Genomic DNA, 20,255 nt, shown 5'->3' with positions numbered 1-20,255 from the left:
CATGATTTGTGATCACAACCACTCGCTATGTTGTAAAGATAGTAATGATTTTAGGATGCCTAAGAGGGAAATTTCATTATGAGCTGCTTTGTCAGGGAAGGAATTAAGAGGGAAGAAGAATTTTAACTAACCTTAAAGGTAGGATAAAATTTGGATTGACAAGGAGAAATGGGTAGACCCTTTGAGTAGCAGAGCATATTTTGGTGTTAGTGAATATAACAAGTTGATTAGAGCAGAGATTTAGAAAGATGTGTGTTCTAGTTCTAGGCTCACATATTAAAGTTTCTGCTATACAGCATGTTAAGAAGTGGCAAAAGGTGCTTTCTGACATCAGTGTTAGGTAAGAGAAATAGATATATTTATGAATAGTGTGACATGATATAACAAGTAAAAGCCAGGAACAGAAGTAGAACAGAGTGAGGAGTGGGTAGACGGGCTGGTGAAGGTAACGGATCGGGAGGCATGGTGTGAAGAACAAATAGATGAGGGGAAGTGCATTTCAGGAATCCAGAAAAGCCCATGCAAAGGCAGGGAGGTGTGCACAGTAATGTGCATTTGGGGAACTAAACAAGTTCCATGTTGTTAGAATGCAAAGTAAGAGTACAGGACTGGATGGGGGCTGGAACCACATCACAGATGGCCTGGTTATCATCCTAAAACTCTGGGACATCAAGTGATGTGTGATGGGGAGTGATTGTAGTATTTTTAAACAGAGAAAGGATGCTGGATTTGTGTTTTAGAAAAGACTCATTGGTGGCCACACAGAGGATGAATTTCAAGAGAGCAAAACAGAGGCAAGTTTAGGTGGAAAGAAGGCAGGGAAGAATTAGGCCATAGTAGAGGAGGGCCTTGAATGCCAAATTTAAAGAATTCAACTACTCTGTGTTAGGCACAAAATTAGGCACTGTGAGCCATATTTTCTTAGGTTAATTCTCACAACAACCCTGTAGATTGGTAGGTAATATAACTATTTTCCAAATAAGGAAGCCAATGCCCAGAGACATTAAGTAGTTCTGCCTGAGATTGCATAGACAGAAGTGGCTGTAATACAGGGATCAATGCAAGGACATTACATCCATAACAAACAGACAGAGAGAGGTCAAAGGGCAAATGGTTGTGATCACATAGTTAGCATAGTTCATTCCAATCTATTTTGAATATATGACATCCGTTTATCTCTGCAGTGTTAAGAAATGTGGCTTTTTACAAAACCAGCTAGTCCTTCTCTACAGTTACATTTCTTTTTTTTGCCTTTTTACTTGTAATATGTTATTTGTCCTTAATGCCTCTTTGTGTGATAATTTGCATGCTTGGCTTTGCCATAAAGCCATATTTCCTTGGTTTTAAATTGAGTAGTACTTCTTAAATTTGTAGGCCAATCAACCTCATTAAAGAAAATCAAATGAAAACTAAGGACTGTCTTTCCAAAATATAATACACATATGTGTATATATGTACACATATGGACATATATACATTTACACTTAATTTCAGGGGATTCTTGGACCTCTCAGTGTTCAGGGGTTCCCAGGTATTTCTACATGCCATACATTGCCTCATTTAATTTTTTTAAAAGATTTTTAATTTATTTATGACAGAGAGAGATAGCAGAGGGAGGAAACACAAGCATGGGGAACCTGGAGAGGGAGAAGCAGGATCCCCACTGAGCAGGGAGCCTGATATGGGACTCTGATCCCAGGACACTGGGATCATGACCTGAGCTGAAGGCAGATGCTTAATGACTGAGCCTCCCAGGCACCCTGCCTCGTTTAATTTTTATCACACCCCTGCAAGCTACTTTTATTATGCCCTTTCTACCAATGAAGGATTCACATTGAATAACTTATCCAAGACCACAAAAGAAGTACCAGTTTCAGGATTTGAACCTGGGTTGATCTAGCTCTAGAGTCAAGCTCTTAACCATTCTTTATTGCTCATTTGCTTATCACAGGTGAAGGGAGGGAGAGAGAAATGTTTTTTAAAGATGAAAAACTTCTGGTTCAGGGGTGTCTGGGTGGCTTAGTCAGTTAAGCATCCTACCCTTGATCTCAACTTGGATCTTGATCTCAGGGTCATGAGTTCAATCCCAGCATGGAGCCTACTTAAAAAAAAAATTAAAAACCAAAGCTTCTGGTTCAGTAATTGGGTTAAAAATGTCTAAACTTAGTTCTGAAACCAATGATACATTATATGCTAATTAATTGAATTTAAATTTAAAAAATGGAAAAAATGAAAAATTTTTCTAAAAAGTCTAAACTTCTCAAACTGTATTAGCAAAAATTCTTAATAGTTGTATTAATTTGTTAATACATCTAGTGAAAAAGAAGACTTCCATTTCCACCAGTTTCTGTGACTTTGGAAGGTGTCAGGAAAAGAATGCATTTAATAGCTGAGAGTCATATCAGGAATAGAAAATAAGCAAAGTGTATGGGCCTGTTTTACTTTTATTGCTATGATTTATCCAGATTCTATATCTTGTATACTTTCAGGAGTTGGAATATCGTCTAGATCCAAAGACCAAGGAACTGCCTCATTTGAGAAACCCTGACATACTTGTGGGTGAAAATGACCTCACAGCCCTCAGCTATCTTCATGAGCCTGCTGTGCTCCACAATCTCAGAGTCCGCTTTATTGACTCCAAACTTATTTATACATATTGTGGTAAGTGTGCCTTGCTTTCTGAGTGGACTGTGAACTCCTTCCTCTGATAGACATAACCACAGAATTACTGTGCGTGGGGAAAGAAGGCTGCAGTTGGGTTCCTCCTAGAGAGAGAATCACTAAAGAGTTAAACAAGATTACCATGTTCATTAGCTAGTTGCATTTTGTGCTGAATAAGCTCTTTTGTGAACTTATATAATTTTGCTCAGGAAAAAAAAAAAAAAAGAACCGAACTGGGTCCATCTTCCTCCCAAAGAAGTCATTTGACAAATTCAGTGACTGGTTTGCCAGTGACTTTGATCTCGTACAAGGACTGTTACTCAAGAAGAGTAGATGTTCAAAGTGCGGTTTTGAGAAGTTCAGTGTTCTCTTGTTCTCAGTGCAGGACTGAGGACTCAAAGTAACTGTTCTTGCCTGATATGCTGGCCTGGGCCCATGCTTGTTACAGTATTAGCTGCCAGTGACTCAGCTTAGGATTCTTTTTTCTTTCTCTTAGATATAAAGCACCAGGTACTTTGGGATTTCCCCCCCCCCTTTTCCTTCTTTTGTCTCTTCTTTCTCTCTCTCTCTATTTTTTTTCTTAATCTTATTTTCTACCTTGTCCCTGGCTCTTTTCTCTACTGACTTCTTATCTTTCTTTCCCTGATAACTCTCTTCTGGGCTCTGGTCTGGGATTTCATTCATTTTCTTCTAAGTCTTTGCTTGGGTGACCAACTCCATGCTCATCATTTCTTCCTTACTCCCCTGCTTTGGACAGGGACAGCTATCTTCTCTTCATAAAGGAATTTATACCTCTTGCATCCTTCATACTAACTCTTTTTCTTCCTTATCTATGAACCAAATACTTCTGTTTCTCAATTTTCGTTTTTCCATTTGTCTTTTTCTTGCATATATGTTACCTCCTTGGTGAAGACTCCCATGCTTGTCTTATCTAAATCATAAACCCCTACTCCATTCCTTAGTTTCCATCTTCTTTCTCTGTTTAATTTTTCTCCCTTTTCCTTTCTACTATCTAACCTGTGATATTTATTTTTTATCTTGTTAATTGTCTCAATTTCCCACTAGAATATAAGGTCTATGAGAATAAAGCTTTGTCTTTTTTTGTTTACTGTTATAAACCTAGCACTCAGAAAAGACTTGAGACATACTTGGACCTGAATAAATATTTGTTGATTGAAGGACTTCATTAAGTCAGTATATACCAACTATAAACTTTAAAGACATACAAAAAAGTATAAAAAAGGAAAAATAGTTTCATGTAATTCACTATTGAAAAATAACCAGTATTATGTTGATATATCCTATATGTGTGTATATGTGAGAAAGTATAAATAGATATGAAATTGGAATTAATCTGTATATAGTTTTGTGTCATCTTTTGCTATGACATTTAATATTCTTTAATAAAAATGTAATCTGTGGTGGTAGCATAATAGTCTGTCTTATGAATGTAACAAAATATTTGGCTACTCTTCCTTTGTTATATATTTTGTTTGTTTCTACTTTTCACTCTTGTGAATGATACTATGATAAATATCTTTATGAAAAAAAAACTTTTGCTTGAATGTCTGATTATTTCATTTGGATAAATTTCTAGTAGTAAATTTTTAATTTTATTTTATTTTATTGAATATTTTCAGTATTTATTGAATATTTTATTGAATATTGAATATTTTTGATTATTAAATTGAATATTGAATATTTTATTGAAATATTATGAAAATATTTAAAGTTATTTTAACATTACCATAGTTTTTATTTTTAACAGCTTAATGTTTTAAAATGCAGTTTTAGTTAGGTCTAGGTATAACAAGTTCAGAGCAAAGGCTATGGTATATTTTGATCTTTAACAATTTGTTAAACAATTTGTTAGTTCAAGATTAACTGAAATTGAAATTTGTGTTGACTGTGATTCTCACTTTACTAAGTTTATATGTCCATTAGTATATCATTAACTTCTTTTGCTTTTTTACCCCTCCCCCAGGTATAGTCCTAGTAGCTATAAATCCTTATGAACAGCTGCCTATTTATGGAGAAGATATTATTAATGCATATAGTGGTCAGAATATGGGTGACATGGATCCGCATATCTTTGCAGTAGCTGAAGAAGCTTACAAGCAAATGGCCAGGTTGGTGAAAGCTCTATTTATTTTTTTCATAATTCTTATTAGATATGATTGCTTATTCTCTGCCAAGTCATAGATATTTTAAAATATAGTGAAGAGCAGCTGGTAAATTATTATTAAATAAGCAGCCTTGATTATTTCAAATGGTCTACATTATTATTTAAAAACCTTGTATTTATAAAAGGACATACAGTCTTAAAAACTGCCTTTGGGGTTGCTGGAGGGAGAGGGGTCAGGAGAGGAGGGTGAGGTTATGGACACTGGGGAGGGTATGTGCTATGGTGAGTGCTGTGAAGTGTGTAAACCTGGCGATTCACAGACCTGTGTCCCTGGGCTAATAATACATTATATGTTAATTAAAAAAATTAAAAATTAAAAAAAAAACCTGCCTTTGGAATCTCCTGCTGCTGTGACTATGGGAGGACAGATGCTATGTTTACAGAGGAGAGGATCGAGGATTGGCGGTGTGAGGTCATGCTCCCACTATCCTTCAGCTAATGAGTGGCAGACCAGAAAGAAAAGGCCTAAGAAGAAGATGAAATCTGTCTGTATCTTAGAGAATTAAATACCAAAGAAACTGTAAATTTAATGTTACTCTTATGTTCTAGAGACCAGTGATCCTGAACAGCATTAGTACAATGTCTTTAATATTAACCCTGGAAACCTAACATTTTGAGAGTAGAAAACCAAAGGGAAAAAAAGCTACTTTCAAGACTAGATTGTGCTGTTAATAATGTAATATAATGAAAATCAAAACTATGGATGTATAGTATAGTATACATTTAACTCATTGCTCCAGTCTTCAGGAAAGAACCAGCATATTATAAATATGCTGTGGGAAACCCTGAAGCAATTTATGAAGTGGAGAGAAAAAAAATACTGCGGAGGTTTTATTTTCTCCTTTCCAAGCAACGAGGGTGTTTGTTTGACATAATTGGGCCAGCACATAACAGAATTTTAGAATTATTTCCATGCCAGAGTCCATAGAAGTCATTATGCCCTTTTATTAATAAAATATTATTGTTCTAATAATCGCTAAGACTTATTAAGTACTCTCTTTGTGCAAGGCACTGTTTAATTGCCTTCCATTTTGTTAAGTAATTTTATCCTCCTAACAACCTTTTGAGGTTGGAGTTATTATTAATCTTCATTTTACAACTGAGAAAACTTAAGCACTTGAGAAGTTATTTAACTTTCCTAAGGCCACATAACTAGGAAGACTAGCTTTCAAATTCCATTGGTCTAACACTATGAAATATTATCATATTAAATATAAAATGACTAAATATAGTTGTGTACTTCATAATATGCTTATTATAGCAGATTCTGTTATAAAATGGAAATGAGTGTCAAAAGTGTAAGAAAGGTTACATTTTTTTAAAAGGATTTATTTATTTGAGAGAGAGAGTTGGGTGCATGCAAGTGGTGGGAAGGGGCAGAGGGAGAGAATCTTGAAGCAGACCCTCCGCTGAGCATGGAGCTCTCTGGGGGGATCTCAGTCCCACAACCCACGAGATCATGTCCTGAGCCAAACTGAACGTCGGCCACTCAACTGGCTGAGCCTCTCAGGTGCCCCAGAAATGTTATTTTTTTTTTTTTTTTTTTTTTAAATTTTTTTTTTTTTTTTTTTTTTTTTTTAAAGATTTTATTTATCAGAGAGAGAGAGAGAGAGCAAGCACAGGCAGACAGAATGGCAGGCAGAGGCAGAGGGAGAAGCAGGCTCCCTGCGGAGCAAGGAGCCCGATGTGGGACTCGATCCCAAGACGCTGGGATCATGACCTGAGCCGAAGGCAGCTGCTTAACCAACTGAGCCACCCAGGCGTCCCATATTTTTTTTTTTTTTTAAAGCTTTTAAATTCCATCTATCAGCACAATTTTTTCCCTAAAATGAGAAAAGCCCACCAATATTTGATGTGTATGGCACTGGAGCATTCAATAAAATGTTAGCACCACACAAGTACAGCCAGAGAACTACTGGGCAGAGAAGGAATTGCCGGGAGTGCCAGGACCTAAAAATTGTCTCCAAAAAGTGTTATACTGCTCCTAGAGAATAATATGACTTCTTTAAAAAACTAATTTTAAAAACGAAAGTTTGGTTCTTAGCATTTTTGTGAGAGAAACCCAAGAATAGTGTTAGATTTATGTGAGTATTTCTGGCTTTTAAACCCTGGATTTACACTGGTTTCCACCCAGCCCCCCCACCCCCCCCAAATTATTTCCCTGTGACTCAGCCAGTCATTGCAATTACTGCAGGTTTGCTTGCTGCTTTCCCCTTTGCTCAATTCTGTTTCCAAGCCAGTTTTAAAATACGCTTCAGTCTTTCCTAAGTCCACCATGTATATGAGTAAATCTGTGCACATAAGATGTGCTGCAGCTGCTAAACAGTCCATGTCTCTTAGGCATACAGTGGGAGCTAGATATTGCAGGATCCTTTCTTATCATCTTTTCCTTACTGAGTGGAGATGTGCCATATTCACCACATGTGAGACCTGGTACCCTTAGAGGCCCCTACAACTTCAGGGAAGGTAACGGCTACTTGTTCAGTAGACCTTTACTGAACACCACCAGCACACTGTCCCAGGCATGGGGGACACAGCAGCAGACAAGTGAGACAAATAGACAAAAATTCTTACTCTCCTGAAGTGAGGCATGATAAATAATAACAGTAAATAAGATACAGTTTATCACATATTAATAAGTGCTTTTCTGGAAAATAAAGTCAGAGAAGTAGATAATGTTAGGTGGGCCAAAGGGCATATATGCTAGGCTCAGGGAGAGCCTCCTTGTAAAGCTATCTCTCCGTGCACCTTTTTTCTTTCAAACGTAAAAAAAAAATCTTGAGCTTAAGTGTGGACAAACAGTACACAGAGGTACCATATACCCTACATCCAGCTGTAGTAAATAATTGAAACAAGGAAATTCACATTGATATAATACTATTAAGTAGTCTAAATATCTTGATCACATTCATCATTTCCCCTCTGATGTGCTTTTTCTGTTCTAGGATCCAATCTAGAATCATACATTGCACCTAGTTCTGTCTCCTTAGGCTCCTCCTATCTAGGACCATCTGTTTGTCCTCTTTCCTTTCATGGCTTTGACAACTTGGAAGAATGCTAGCCAGCTATCTTGTAGACCCTGAGGACACGGCAATAGAAGAATTAGACAAAACAGACTGCAAAAATTTTTCCCCTTCTGAAAGTTTAAGGTTTTCTCTGGGTTAGATTGAGGCTAGCCATGCATTTGGGGCAGGATCCTCACAGAAGTGGTATGCCTTTCATCATATAGAGGAGACACAAGATGCCAGTTACTGGGGATGTTAAGTTTGATCACTTGGTTATGCCGGTATCTACCAGATTTCTCTACTATAATTACTTATTTTAAACTTTAAAATTAGTAAGTGTATTATAGGAAAATACTTTGAGACTGTGCAAATATCCTGTTTCTCATCATACTTTCACTTTACTAATTTTAACAGCCATTGACATTGCTAGGTCAAAATCTAGTTGTAAATGTAGTTTTGTAGGTATTGCCTACAAAATTCCCTCTAGAAGATTTGTACTGGTTTGTATTTCTGCCAAAAATGTTCAAGAGTCCCTGCTTCCCTATAGCCTCATCAACAAAAACTGTGTAGTCTTTCTATTTAGTTCTTTACTATCCAGTGGTATCTCAATGTTGTTTTCATTTGTATTTCTTTAAATATGAGTGAGTTTACATCTTTACATGTGTTTAAGAGACTTTTTATTGATGTATTTGTTTTTTTGTTTATGTGGTAAACTGTCCATTCATGTCTGTTTCAATTTTTCTATTGTGTTTTTAGTCCTTTGATCCTCAATTTCAAGAATTTTAAAAAATACGTTAGAGATATTAGCCCTTTGCCTATGGTATACATTGCAAATACTCCCCCCTACTTATAAGTTTTCTTTTTATTTCATTTATGCTGTTATTTTCCTATGCAAAATAATCAGTCTTTTTTTTAATTACTCTGTATTTTGAGTCCTTGTTAAAAGCTTTTCCCTATACCAGGATAAAAGAGAAATTCATCCATGTTTTCTTTCTTTTTTTTTTTTTTAAGATTTTGTTTATTTATTTGACAGAGAGTGACACAGCAAGAGAGGGAACACAAGCAGTGGGAGTGGGAGAGGGAGAAGCAGGCTTCCCATTGAGCAGGGAGCCTGATGTGGTACCAGTCCCAGAACTCTGGGATCGTGACCTGAGCTGAAGGTAGATGCTTAATGACTGAAACACCTAGGTGCCCCTCATCCATGTTTTCTCCTACTCTTTGTGTTGTTTTATAATGTACCTTTTAGATCCCTGATTCAATTGAAGTTTATTCTTTTTTTTTTTTTAAAGATTTTATTTATTTATTTGACAGAGCACAAATAGAGAAGCAGACAGAGAGAGGGAGAAGCAGGCTCCCCGCTGAGCAGAGAGCCCTGTGTGGGGCTCAATCCCAGGACCCTGGAATCATGACCTGAGCCGAAGGCAGAGGCTTTAACCCACTGAGCCACCCAGGCGCCCCTGAAGTTTATTCTTTTGTATGATATGAGATATGGATCTAAATTTATCTTTTTTCCAAATGGCTATCTGGTTATTCAGCATCACTTTATTAAGAAACCCATTTTGCTCCAGTTCTTTCAGATGCCATTTAGCATATCCTAGGTTTTCTCATGTTTTTGGATCAATTTCTTCTCTATGTTCTTTTCACCTCCCTTTATCTATTCATGTCCCAGTACCACACTGTTATAATTATAGTGCCTTTGTAGTAATTTTTTTTTAAAGTAGGCTCCAAGCCCAGCATGGGGCTTGAACTTATGACCCTGAGATCAAGACCTGAGCTGAGATCAAGAGTCAGACACTTAATCAACTGAGCCACCCAGGCACCCCTTCAGAATATTTTTTAATGTTTGGTATCATTAAACCCTCTCATAGTTTGTCCTTTTCATTATTTTCCTGGCTATCCTTAGATGTTTGTTTTTTCCGTATATACTTTGGTATCAACTTATCTACTTCCATAACAAATAAAGCTGTCTTTTGAATAATTACATGAAGGAAAGGATAGAGTGCACCATTCACATATCTGAGGAAGGATATTCCAGGCAGAGAGATCATAAACTGCAAGGACCCTACAAGGCCATCTGGGGTATTGTAGCAAATTTGACTTCTTCTCTGGGTGTGAGTTTTGAGCAGAGGAATGGCTTGATCTTGCAGCTATGATAAAAATCGACCATAGATTGCTGCCAAAAAATACATGTCCTGAATCTAATTGGGAGGAAACACCAGAAAAATTATGAAGATCAAAAAAGTCAAAGAAAGGCTGAGGAACTATTTAGGATTAAAGGAGATGAGCATTATATGCTAGTTACGTGCAATGAATATTCTGCATTGAATCCTTGGTGACTGGGGAGGAAAGGTAACTATGTAGGGAACAACATTGCTGAATGTTAGAATATAGACCATAGACTAAATGGGTGATGGGGTGGAGGAGGGCTCTTGTGATAAGCACCAGATGATATTATGGAATTGTTGAATCACTGTATTGTACAGCTGAAACTAATATAACACTGTATGTTAACTAACTGGAATTAAAATAAAAAACTAAAAAAAAGTGTTCTTGAGAGTCATCAGAACCGGAAATCATGAAAACACAGAGCACAGCAGCTTGATTTTGATGAATGATAATGATGTAGAAAAATTTAACAGCTCTTAACAAGAGAGATAGGGATTAGAATCTCAAGTGAAGTCACGTAATCACACTAAAGGCACATCCTTGGAAGAAAGCTTTATATCACATGAACTTAGTATTTTCTCTTTTTAACAAAGGCTCAGATAAGGGAGAAACAATTAGATTGATTGCCTGAAAAAAAAAAAAACTCGAGATTTTGTTTCATGCACACATGTTCACTTATAAGCTAAAAATTAGATGTAGGTGCTTGTCCACTTAACTAAGGTAAACAGCAACACCCAGTGGTTATCAGAGATTCAATACCAACATGCGTGAAAATATTAAATTGTCTTCCATATGAGTCAGGCCTGAGGTTGGCATTACTTAATTTAGTCTTGAGTGATCTTGATGTGACTGAAAAGTATGCTCATTAAATTTGCAGAGAACAAGTTGACGGTCTTAGAAAATACGAGTAATATTCAGTATGACCATGATAGACTAGAGAGGTTACATTTTTTTAAAGGAAGGAAAATCTATGTACACCTGATATAAAATGAAAACTGAGTAGATATAAGAAAAGGCTGGACAGACCAATTAGATACAGATATACTGAATAAAAGGACTGAAGACCAAGGATGGAAATGGACTAAAGTGAAACTCTTCTCTTTCATCAACCCAGAGTGGATATTCTGTTCTTGAATACATTTTTCCTGAGGTTTCAGGTGCTACTGTGTAGTTTCATTCCCATTGCACTCTTCCCATTCAACCTAGTTTTCTCCTAATCATCATGTGAAAGTCAATGAAAGCATTCCCTTTTTAAGAAAGCATTTCCTGACATCCCCTCCCCTCATCTCCCACCACTTCCATCCTGGGTGGTATCCTGGGTGGACCTCCTTGTTAAAATGGAGTGAAGTAATGAAGTGCTTCATTTTAACTATACTTTCAATCTCTCTCAAAAGGCTATGATCCCGGAGTCTTTTATCTTCACAAAATGTTTGGCACATTGTGACTGCTCGTTACATGTTTGTTGAATAAATGAATGAAGCAGTATTTTTAGGTGGGGGCTTTTAGTTCACATTAGAGCCTCTGGAACCACCATTGATAAAACTAGGTCAGAAGAGCTTACCTCCAAAGGCACCCAGTACCCAGATATTTAGGATTACTCTAGAGGCCTTGAGAAAACTGGCCAAGCCAGAAATCATAAATCTTTGCTTCATGTGTCCTTAAGACAGTCCAGATCTGACCAATGAAGAGTAGAGAATCTTTGTTCTTTAATGTGTTTTTATCAGGGTTTTGAAGTGATATCTACCTCCCAAAAGTAGAAAAAACTTTCTTGTATTAAAAGAACAGGAACAGGGGGGAGGAGTCAAGATGGTGGAGAAGTAGCAAGCTGAGACTGCTTCAGCTAGCCGGAGATCAGCTAGATAGCTTATCTAAAGATTGCAAACACCTGAAAATCCATCGGCAGATCGAAGAGAAGAAGAACAGCAATTCTGGAAACAGAAAAACAACCACTTTCTGAAAGGTAGGACCGGCGGAGAAGTGAATCCAAAGCGACGGGAAGATAGACCCCGGGGGGAGGGGCCGGCTCCCGGCAAGCGGCGGAGCAACCGCGCACAAAATCAGGACTTTTAAAAGTCTGTTCCGCGGAGGGACATCGCTCCAGAGGCTAAACCGGAGCGAAGCCCACGCGGGGTCAGCGTGGCCTCAGGTCCCGCAGGGTCACAGAAGGATCGGGGGTGTCTGAGTGTCGCAGAGCTTGCGGGTATTGGAACGGGAAAGCCGGCTACAGAGACAGAGCCGACAGTAAGCTCGCAGCTCCGTGTTACCTTGAACCGGTCGCAGGCTTGGTGAGCTCGGAGCGCGGCCGGAGGTCAGGCAGACGGGAGTAACTGGGCGCTGTTCTCTGAGGGCGCACTGAGGAGTGGGGCCCTGGGCTCTCGGCTCCTCCGGGCCGGAGACCAGGAGGCCGCCATTTGTATTCCCGTCCTCTGGAACTCTACGGAAAGCGCTCAGGGAACAAAAGCTCCTGAAAGCAAACCCGAGCGGATTACTCACCCCGGCCCCGGGTAAGGGCGGTGTAATTCCGCCTGGGGCAAAGACACTTGAAAATCACTACAACAGGCCCCTCCCCCAGAAGATCAACAAGAAATCCAGCCGAGACCAAGCTCACCTACCAAGGAGTGCGGTTTCAATACCAAGGAGAGCAGCAGAATTCCAGAGGAGGAGAAAGCCAAGCACGGAACTCATGGCTTTTTTCCTGTGATTTTTTTTAGTCTTGCAGTTAATTTAATTTTTTCTTTTTCATTTTTTTTTTTTTTTTCTCGCCTTCGGGTAAAATTTTTTTTTTTTTTTTTTTAACTGTTACCTTTTTCTTTTTTAACGATTTTTTACTAGTTTATCTAATATATATATATTTTTTTTTACATTTTTCTTAGGTGTTTTCTTTTTTAAAAAAAATTCTTTTCTTTTTTTTTTTTTTTTTTTTTTTTTTTTTTCTTTTTTCTTTCTTCCTTTTTGAACCTCTTTTTATCCCCTTTCTCCCCACTCACGATTTTGGATCTCTTCTAATTTGGCTAAAGCATATTTTCCTGGGGTTGTTGCCACCCTTTTAGTATTTTACTTGCCCCTTCATTTACTCTTATCTGGACAAAATGACAAGACGTAAAAATTCACCACAAAAAAAAGAACAAGAGGCAGTACCGAAGGCTAGGGACCTAATCAATACAGACATCGGTAATATGTCAGATCTAGAGTTCAGAATGACAATTCTCAAGGTTCTAGCCGGGCTCGAAAAAGGCATGGAAGATATTAGAGAAACCCTCTCGAGAGATATAAAAGCCCTTTCTGGAGAAATAAAAGAACTAAAATCTAACCAAGTTGAAATCAAAAAAGCTATTAATGAGGTGCAATCAAAAATGGAGGCTCTCACTGCTAGGATAAATGAGGCAGAAGAAAGAATTAGTGATATAGAAGACCAAATGACAGAGAATAAAGAAGCTGATCAAAAGAGGGACAAACAGCTACTGGACCACGAGGGGAGAATTCGAGAAATAAGTGACACCATAAGACGAAACAACATTAGAATAATTGGGATTCCAGAAGAAGAAGAAAGTGAGAGGGGAGCAGAAGGTATACTGGAGAGAATTATTGGGGAGAATTTCCCCAATATGGCAAAGGGAACAAGCATCAAAATTCAGGAGGTTCAGAGAATGCCCCTCAAAATAAATAAGAATAGGCCCACACCCCGTCACATAATAGTAAAATTTACAAGTCTCAATGACAAAGAGAAAATCCTGAAAGCAGCCCGGGAAAAGAAGTCTGTAACATACAATGGTAAAAATATTAGATTGGCAGCTGACTTATCCACAGAGACCTGGCAGGCCAGAAAGAGCTGGCATGATATTTTCAGAGCACTAAACGAGAAAAACATGCAGCCAAGAATACTATATCCAGCTAGGCTATCATTGAAAATAGAAGGAGAGATTAAAAGCTTCCAGGACAAACAACAACTGAAAGAATTTGCAAATACCAAACCAGCTCTACAGGAAATATTGAAAGGGGTCCTCTAAGCAAAGAGAGAGCCTACAAGTGGTAGATCAGAAAGGAACAGAGACCATATACAGTAACAGTCACCTTACAGGCAATACAATGGCACTAAATTCATATCTCTCAATAGTTACCCTGAATGTGAATGGGCTAAATGCCCCTGTCAAAAGACACAGAGTATCAGAATGGATAAAAAAACAAAACCCATCTATATGTTGCCTCCAAGAAACTCATTTTAAGCCCGAAGACACCTCCAGATTTAAAGTGAGGGGGTGGAAAAGAATTTACCATGCTAATGGACATCAGAAGAAAGCAGGAGTGGCAATCCTTATATCAGATCAATTAGATTTTAAGCCAAAGACTGTAATAAGAGATGAGGAAGGACACTATATCATACTCAAAGGGTCTGTCCAACAAGAAGATTTAACAATTTTAAATATCTATGCCCCCAACGTGGGAGCAGCCAACTATATAAACCAATTAATAACAAAATCAAAGAAACACATAAACAACAATACAATAATAGTAGGGGACTTTAATATTCCCCTCACTGAAATGGACAGGTCATCCAAGCAAAAGATCAGCAAGGAAATAAAGGCCTTAAATGACACACTGGACCAGATGGACATCACAGATATATTCAGAATATTTCATCCCAAAGCAACAGAATACACATTCTTCTCTAGTGCACATGGTACATTCTCCAGAATAGATCACATCCTCGGTCCTAAATCAGGACTCAACCGGTATCAAAAGATTGGGATCATTCCCTGCATATTTTCAGACCACAATGCTCTAAAGCTAGAACTCAACCACAAAAGGAAGTTTGGAAAGAACCCAAATACATGGAGACTAAAGAGTATCCTTCTAAAGAATGAATGGGTCAACCGGGAAATTAAAGAAGAATTGAAAAAAATCATGGAAACAAATGATAATGAAAATACAACGGTTCAAAATCTGTGGGACACAACAAAGGCAGTCCTGAGAGGAAAATATATAGCGGTACAAGCCTTTCTCAAGAAACAAGAAAGGTCTCAGGTACACAACCTAACCCTACACCTAAAGGAGCTGGAGAAGGAACAAGAAAGAAACCCTAAGCCCAGCAGGAGAAGAGAAATCATAAAGATCAGAGCAGAAATCAATGAAATAGAAACCAAAAAAACAATAGAACAAATCAACGAAACTAGGAGCTGGTTCTTTGAAAGAATTAATAAAATTGATAAACCCCTGGCCCGACTTATCAAAAAGAAAAGAGAAAGGACCCAAATAAATAAAATCATGAATGAAAGAGGAGAGATCACAACTAACACCAAGGAAATACAAACTATTATAAGAACATACTATGAGCAACTCTACGGCAATAAATTTGACAATCTGGAAGAAATGGATGCATTCCTAGAAACATATAAACTACCACAACTGAACCATGAAGAAATAGAAAGCCTGAACAGACCCATAACCAGTAAGGAGATTGAAACAGTCATTAAAAATCTCCAAACAAACAAAAGCCCAGGGCCAGACGGCTTCCCGGGGGAATTCTACCAAACATTTAAAGAAGAACTAATTCCTATTCTCCTGAAACTGTTCCAAAAAATAGAAATGGAAGGAAAACTTCCAAACTCATTTTATGAGGCCAGCATCACCTTGATCCCAAAACCAGACAAGGATCCCACCAAAAAAGAGAGCTATAGACCGATATCCTTGATGAACACAGATGCGAAAATACTCAACAAAATACTAGCCAATCGGATTCAACAGTACATTAAAAAGATTATTCACCACGACCAAGTGGGATTTATTCCAGGGCTGCAAGGTTGGTTCAACATCCGCAAATCAGTCAATGTGATACAACACATCAATAAAAGTAAGAACAAGAACCATATGATACTCTCAATAGATGCTGAAAAAGCATTTGACAAAGTACAACATCCCTTCCTGATCAAAACTCTTCAAAGTGTAGGGATAGAGGGCACATACCTCAATATCATCAAAGCCATCTATGAAAAACCCACCGCAAATATCATTCTCAATGGAGAAAAACTGAAAGCTTTTCCGCTAAGGTCAGGAACACGGCAGGGATGTCCATTATCACCACTGCTATTCAACATCGTACTAGAGGTCCTAGCCTCAGCAATCAGACAACAAAAGGAAATTAAAGGCATCCAAATCGGCAAAGAAGAAGTCAAATTATCACTCTTCGCAGATGATATGATACTATATGTGGAAAACCCAAAAGACTCCACTCCAAAACTGCTAGAACTTATACAGGAATTCAGTAAAGTGTCAGGATATAAAATCAATGCACAGAAATCAGTTGCATTTCTCTACACCAACAGCAAGACAGAAGAAAGAGATATTAAGGAGTCAATCCCATTTACAATTGCATCCAAAACCATAAGATACCTAGGAATAAACCTAACCAAAGAGACACAGAATCTATACTCAGAAAACTATAAAGTACTCATGAAAGAAATTGAGGAAGACACAAAGAAATGGAAAAATGTTCCATGCTCCTGGATTGGAAGAATAAATATTGTGAAAATGTCTATGCTACCTAAAGCAATCTACACATTTAATGCAATTCCTATCAAAGTACCATCCATCTTTTTCAAAGAAATGGAACAAATAATTCTAAAATTTATATGGAACCAGAAAAGACCTCGAATAGCCAAAGGGATATTGAAAAAGAAAGCCAACGTTGGTGGCATCACAATTCCGGACTTCAAGCTCTATTACAAAGCTGTCATCATCAAGACAGCATGGTACTGGCACAAAAACAGACACATAGATCAATGGAACAGAATAGAGAGCCCAGAAATAGACCCTCAACTCTATGGTCAACTAATCTTCGACAAAGCAGGAAAGAATGTCCAATGGAAAAAAGACAGCCTCTTCAATAAATGGTGCTGGGAAAATTGGACAGCCACATGCAGAAAAATGAAATTGGACCATTTCCTTACACCACACACAAAAATAGACTCAAAATGGATGAAGGACCTCAATGTACGAAAGGAATCCATCAAAATCCTTGAGGAGAACACGGGCAGCAACCTCTTCGACCTCTGCCGCAGCAACATCTTCCTAGGAACAACGCAAAAGGCAAGGGAAGCAAGGGAAAAAATGAACTACTGGGATTTCATCAAGATCAAAAGCTTTTGCACAGCAAAGGAAACAGTTAACAAAATCAAAAGACAACTGACAGAATGGGAGAAGATATTTGCAAACGACATATCAGATAAAGGACTAGTGTCCAGAATCTATAAAGAACTTAGCAAACTCAACACCCAAAGAACAAATAATCCAATCAAGAAATGGGCAGAAGACATGAACAGACATTTCTGCAAAGAAGACATCCAGATGGCCAACAGACACATGAAAAAGTGCTCCATATCACTTGGCATCAGGGAAATACAAATCAAAACCACAATGAGATATCACCTCACACCAGTCAGAATGGCTAAAATCAACAAGTCAGGAAATGACAGATGCTGGCGAGGATGCGGAGAAAGGGGAACCCTCCTACACTGTTGGTGGGAATGCAAGCTGGTGCAGCCACTCTGGAAAACAGCATGGAGGTTCCTCAAAATGTTGAAAATAGAACTGCCCTATGACCCAGCAATTGCACTATTGGGTATTTACCCTAAAGATACAAATGTAGTGATCCAAAGGGACACATGCACCCGAATGTTTATAGCAGCAATGTCCACAATAGCCAAACTATGGAAAGAACCTAGATGTCCATCAACAGATGAATGGATCAAGAAGATGTGGTATATATACACAATGGAATACTATGCAGCCATCAAAAGAAATGAAATCTTGCCATTTGCAACAACATGGATGGAACTAGAGCGTATCATGCTTAGCGAAATAAGTCAAGCAGAGAAAGACAACTATCATATGATCTCCCTGATATGAGGAAGTGGTGATGCAACATGGAGGCTTAAGTGGGTAGAAGAATAAATGAAACAAGATGGGATTGGGAGGGAGACAAACCATAAGTGACTCTTAATCTCACAAAACAAACTGAGGGTTGCCGGGGGGAGGGGGTTGGGGAGAAGGGGGTGGGATTATGGACATTGGGGAGGGTATGTGATTTGGTGAGTGCTGTGAAGTGTGTAAACCTGGTGATTCACAGACCTGGGGATAAAAATATATGTATATAAAAAATATATGTTTATAAAAAATAAAAAAAAAAAAAAAAAAAAAAAAAAAAAAAAAGAACAGGAACACTTGAAGGATTATAAATACTGGCTGATAAGATATGCAAAATTTCAAAGAAGAGTAAATTATTATATATATATATATATATATATATATATATATATATATATATAAAACCACATAAAGCTTACAGCTCAAATGACTAGAAGAGGGTAGACTCTGGTATTCACCTTGAACCATAAAAATTTTTAATTTTTATTTTTTTAATTCAGGTATGATTAACATACAGTGTTACATTAGTTTAAAATTTGCAATATAATGATTCAATAATTCTATACTTTACTCAGTGCTCATCAGTATAAGTGTGCTCTTAATCCCCTTCACTTATTTTACCGATCCCCCCGACCTTGCCTCTGGTAACCACCAGTTTGTTCTTTGTATTTAAAAGTCTGCTTTTCTGTTTGTCTTTTTTCCTTTGTTCATTAATTTTCTTTCTTAAATTCCACACGTGAATGAAATCAAGGTATTTGTCTTTCTTTGATTGACTTATTTCACTTAGTATTATGCCTTCTAGGTCTATCCATGTTGTTGCAAATGGCAAGATCTCATTCTTTCTTATGGCTGAGTAACATATCTTTGTGTCTATATACTGTATTTTTATTCATTCATCTGTGGGTGGACATTTGGGTTGCTTCCATATTTTGGCTATTATAAATAATGCTACAGTAAGCATAGGAGTGATTCTCTCTCTCCCTCTCTTTCTTCAAATTAGTTTTTAAAATTTTCTTTGGCTAATACCCAGTAATAGAATTACTAGATCATAAGGTAATTCTATCTTTAACTTTTTGAGGAACCTCCATACTGTTTTCCACAGTGGCTGCACCAGCTTGCATTCCCATCAACAGTGCACAAGGATTCCTTTTTCTCCACATCCTCACCAACACTTATTTCTTCATTTTTGATTTTAGCCATTTTGACAGGTGTGAGGTAATAGCTCATTGTAGTTTTAATTTACATTTCCCTGATGATGAGTGGTGTTGAGCATCTTTTCACATGCCTGTTGACCATCTGGATGTCTTCTTTGAAAAAGTGTTTGTTCATGACTTATGCCCATTTAAAAATTGGATTATTTGGGGTTTTTTGGTGTTGAGTTGTGTTAAGTTCTTTAAATAGTTTCAATATCGATCTCTTATTGGCTATATCATTTGCAAATCTCTTCCTTCATTCAGTAGGTTGTCTTTTTTGTTTTGTTGTGTAAAACATAAATAAACATAAATAAATTTAAAAAAATAAATAAAAATAGTTTAAATATTGCTTTTGTTTCCCCTGCCAAAAGAGACATATCTAGAAAAATGTTTTTACAGCTGATGTCAAAGGGATTATTGCCTATGTTTTCTTCTAGGAATTTTATGTTTTCAGGTCTCAAAATTAGGTCTTTAATCCATTTTAGGTTTATTTTTGTGTAGGGGATAAGCAAGTGTGAACCACAAAATTTTTATCTCTGATGTTTTTGTGTGTTTTCTCCTCATCTCTATCCTACCCTTCTTGTTTTTCCTTTTGTGTGTCTTTATTATCTGTTATGCCTCTCTCGTCTCTCTCTGTCTTCTCTTCTACCTATGTCTACTCTTTTTCTGTCTTTTTGGCATTTCTTCCTATGGCCACATAGAACTGAAAAACATTTTAAAATTGTACCTACTATACCTATTTTATAAAGATTTCTACTTCCTGCATTTAATTTAAAAAAAGGTGAATTGATTATTTTACATTTTTACTCTTTGTAGCCATTTATTGATTTTGGTCATCTCAGATTCAGGGGCCCTCTAGAGAAGAAAGGTTGCCCATTTTAAATATGGCCACTCAAGACCATCTGAGTCTCTGTAGGCCTGTCCTCTTCCAATTGTTCTTGGTTCCAAGAGTTTACCCTGGCTTAAACTGCAAGCTGTTGTCCATCCAGCATCTGAAAAACAACTCCAGAGTTAGACTTTTAGATTATAGTCCTTTAGAATTTGAGAAGGACCCTTGGTACTATTTAACCTTAAAGATGAGGAAAGATGAGAAAACCAGAGAGGTCATGCAATTGCTCAAAGCTG

The 20,255-nt window shown here is 37.5% G+C and overlaps 1 protein-coding gene across 5 annotated transcripts in view; it reads left to right on the top strand.

Annotated features, from left to right (window-relative positions):
* Nucleotides 1-20,255, top strand: part of MYO5A (myosin VA) — a 204,672-nt gene that overhangs the window by 68,658 nt on the left and 115,759 nt on the right. For all 5 annotated transcript variants that reach the window (XM_059181581.1, XM_059181582.1, XM_059181580.1 and 2 more), the window contains exons 3-4: nucleotides 2,490-2,661; nucleotides 4,646-4,790. In XM_059181581.1, the coding sequence (XP_059037564.1) occupies nucleotides 2,490-2,661; nucleotides 4,646-4,790 (317 nt within the window). The remainder of the gene's footprint in view (nucleotides 1-2,489; nucleotides 2,662-4,645; nucleotides 4,791-20,255) is intronic.

This window comes from Mustela lutreola, chromosome 7 (assembly GCF_030435805.1).
Source record: "Mustela lutreola isolate mMusLut2 chromosome 7, mMusLut2.pri, whole genome shotgun sequence".
Classification (NCBI taxonomy): domain Eukaryota; kingdom Metazoa; phylum Chordata; class Mammalia; order Carnivora; family Mustelidae; genus Mustela; species Mustela lutreola.
Note: the sequence above shows the minus strand (reverse complement) of the source record. Positions and strands in the feature narration are given on the sequence as shown.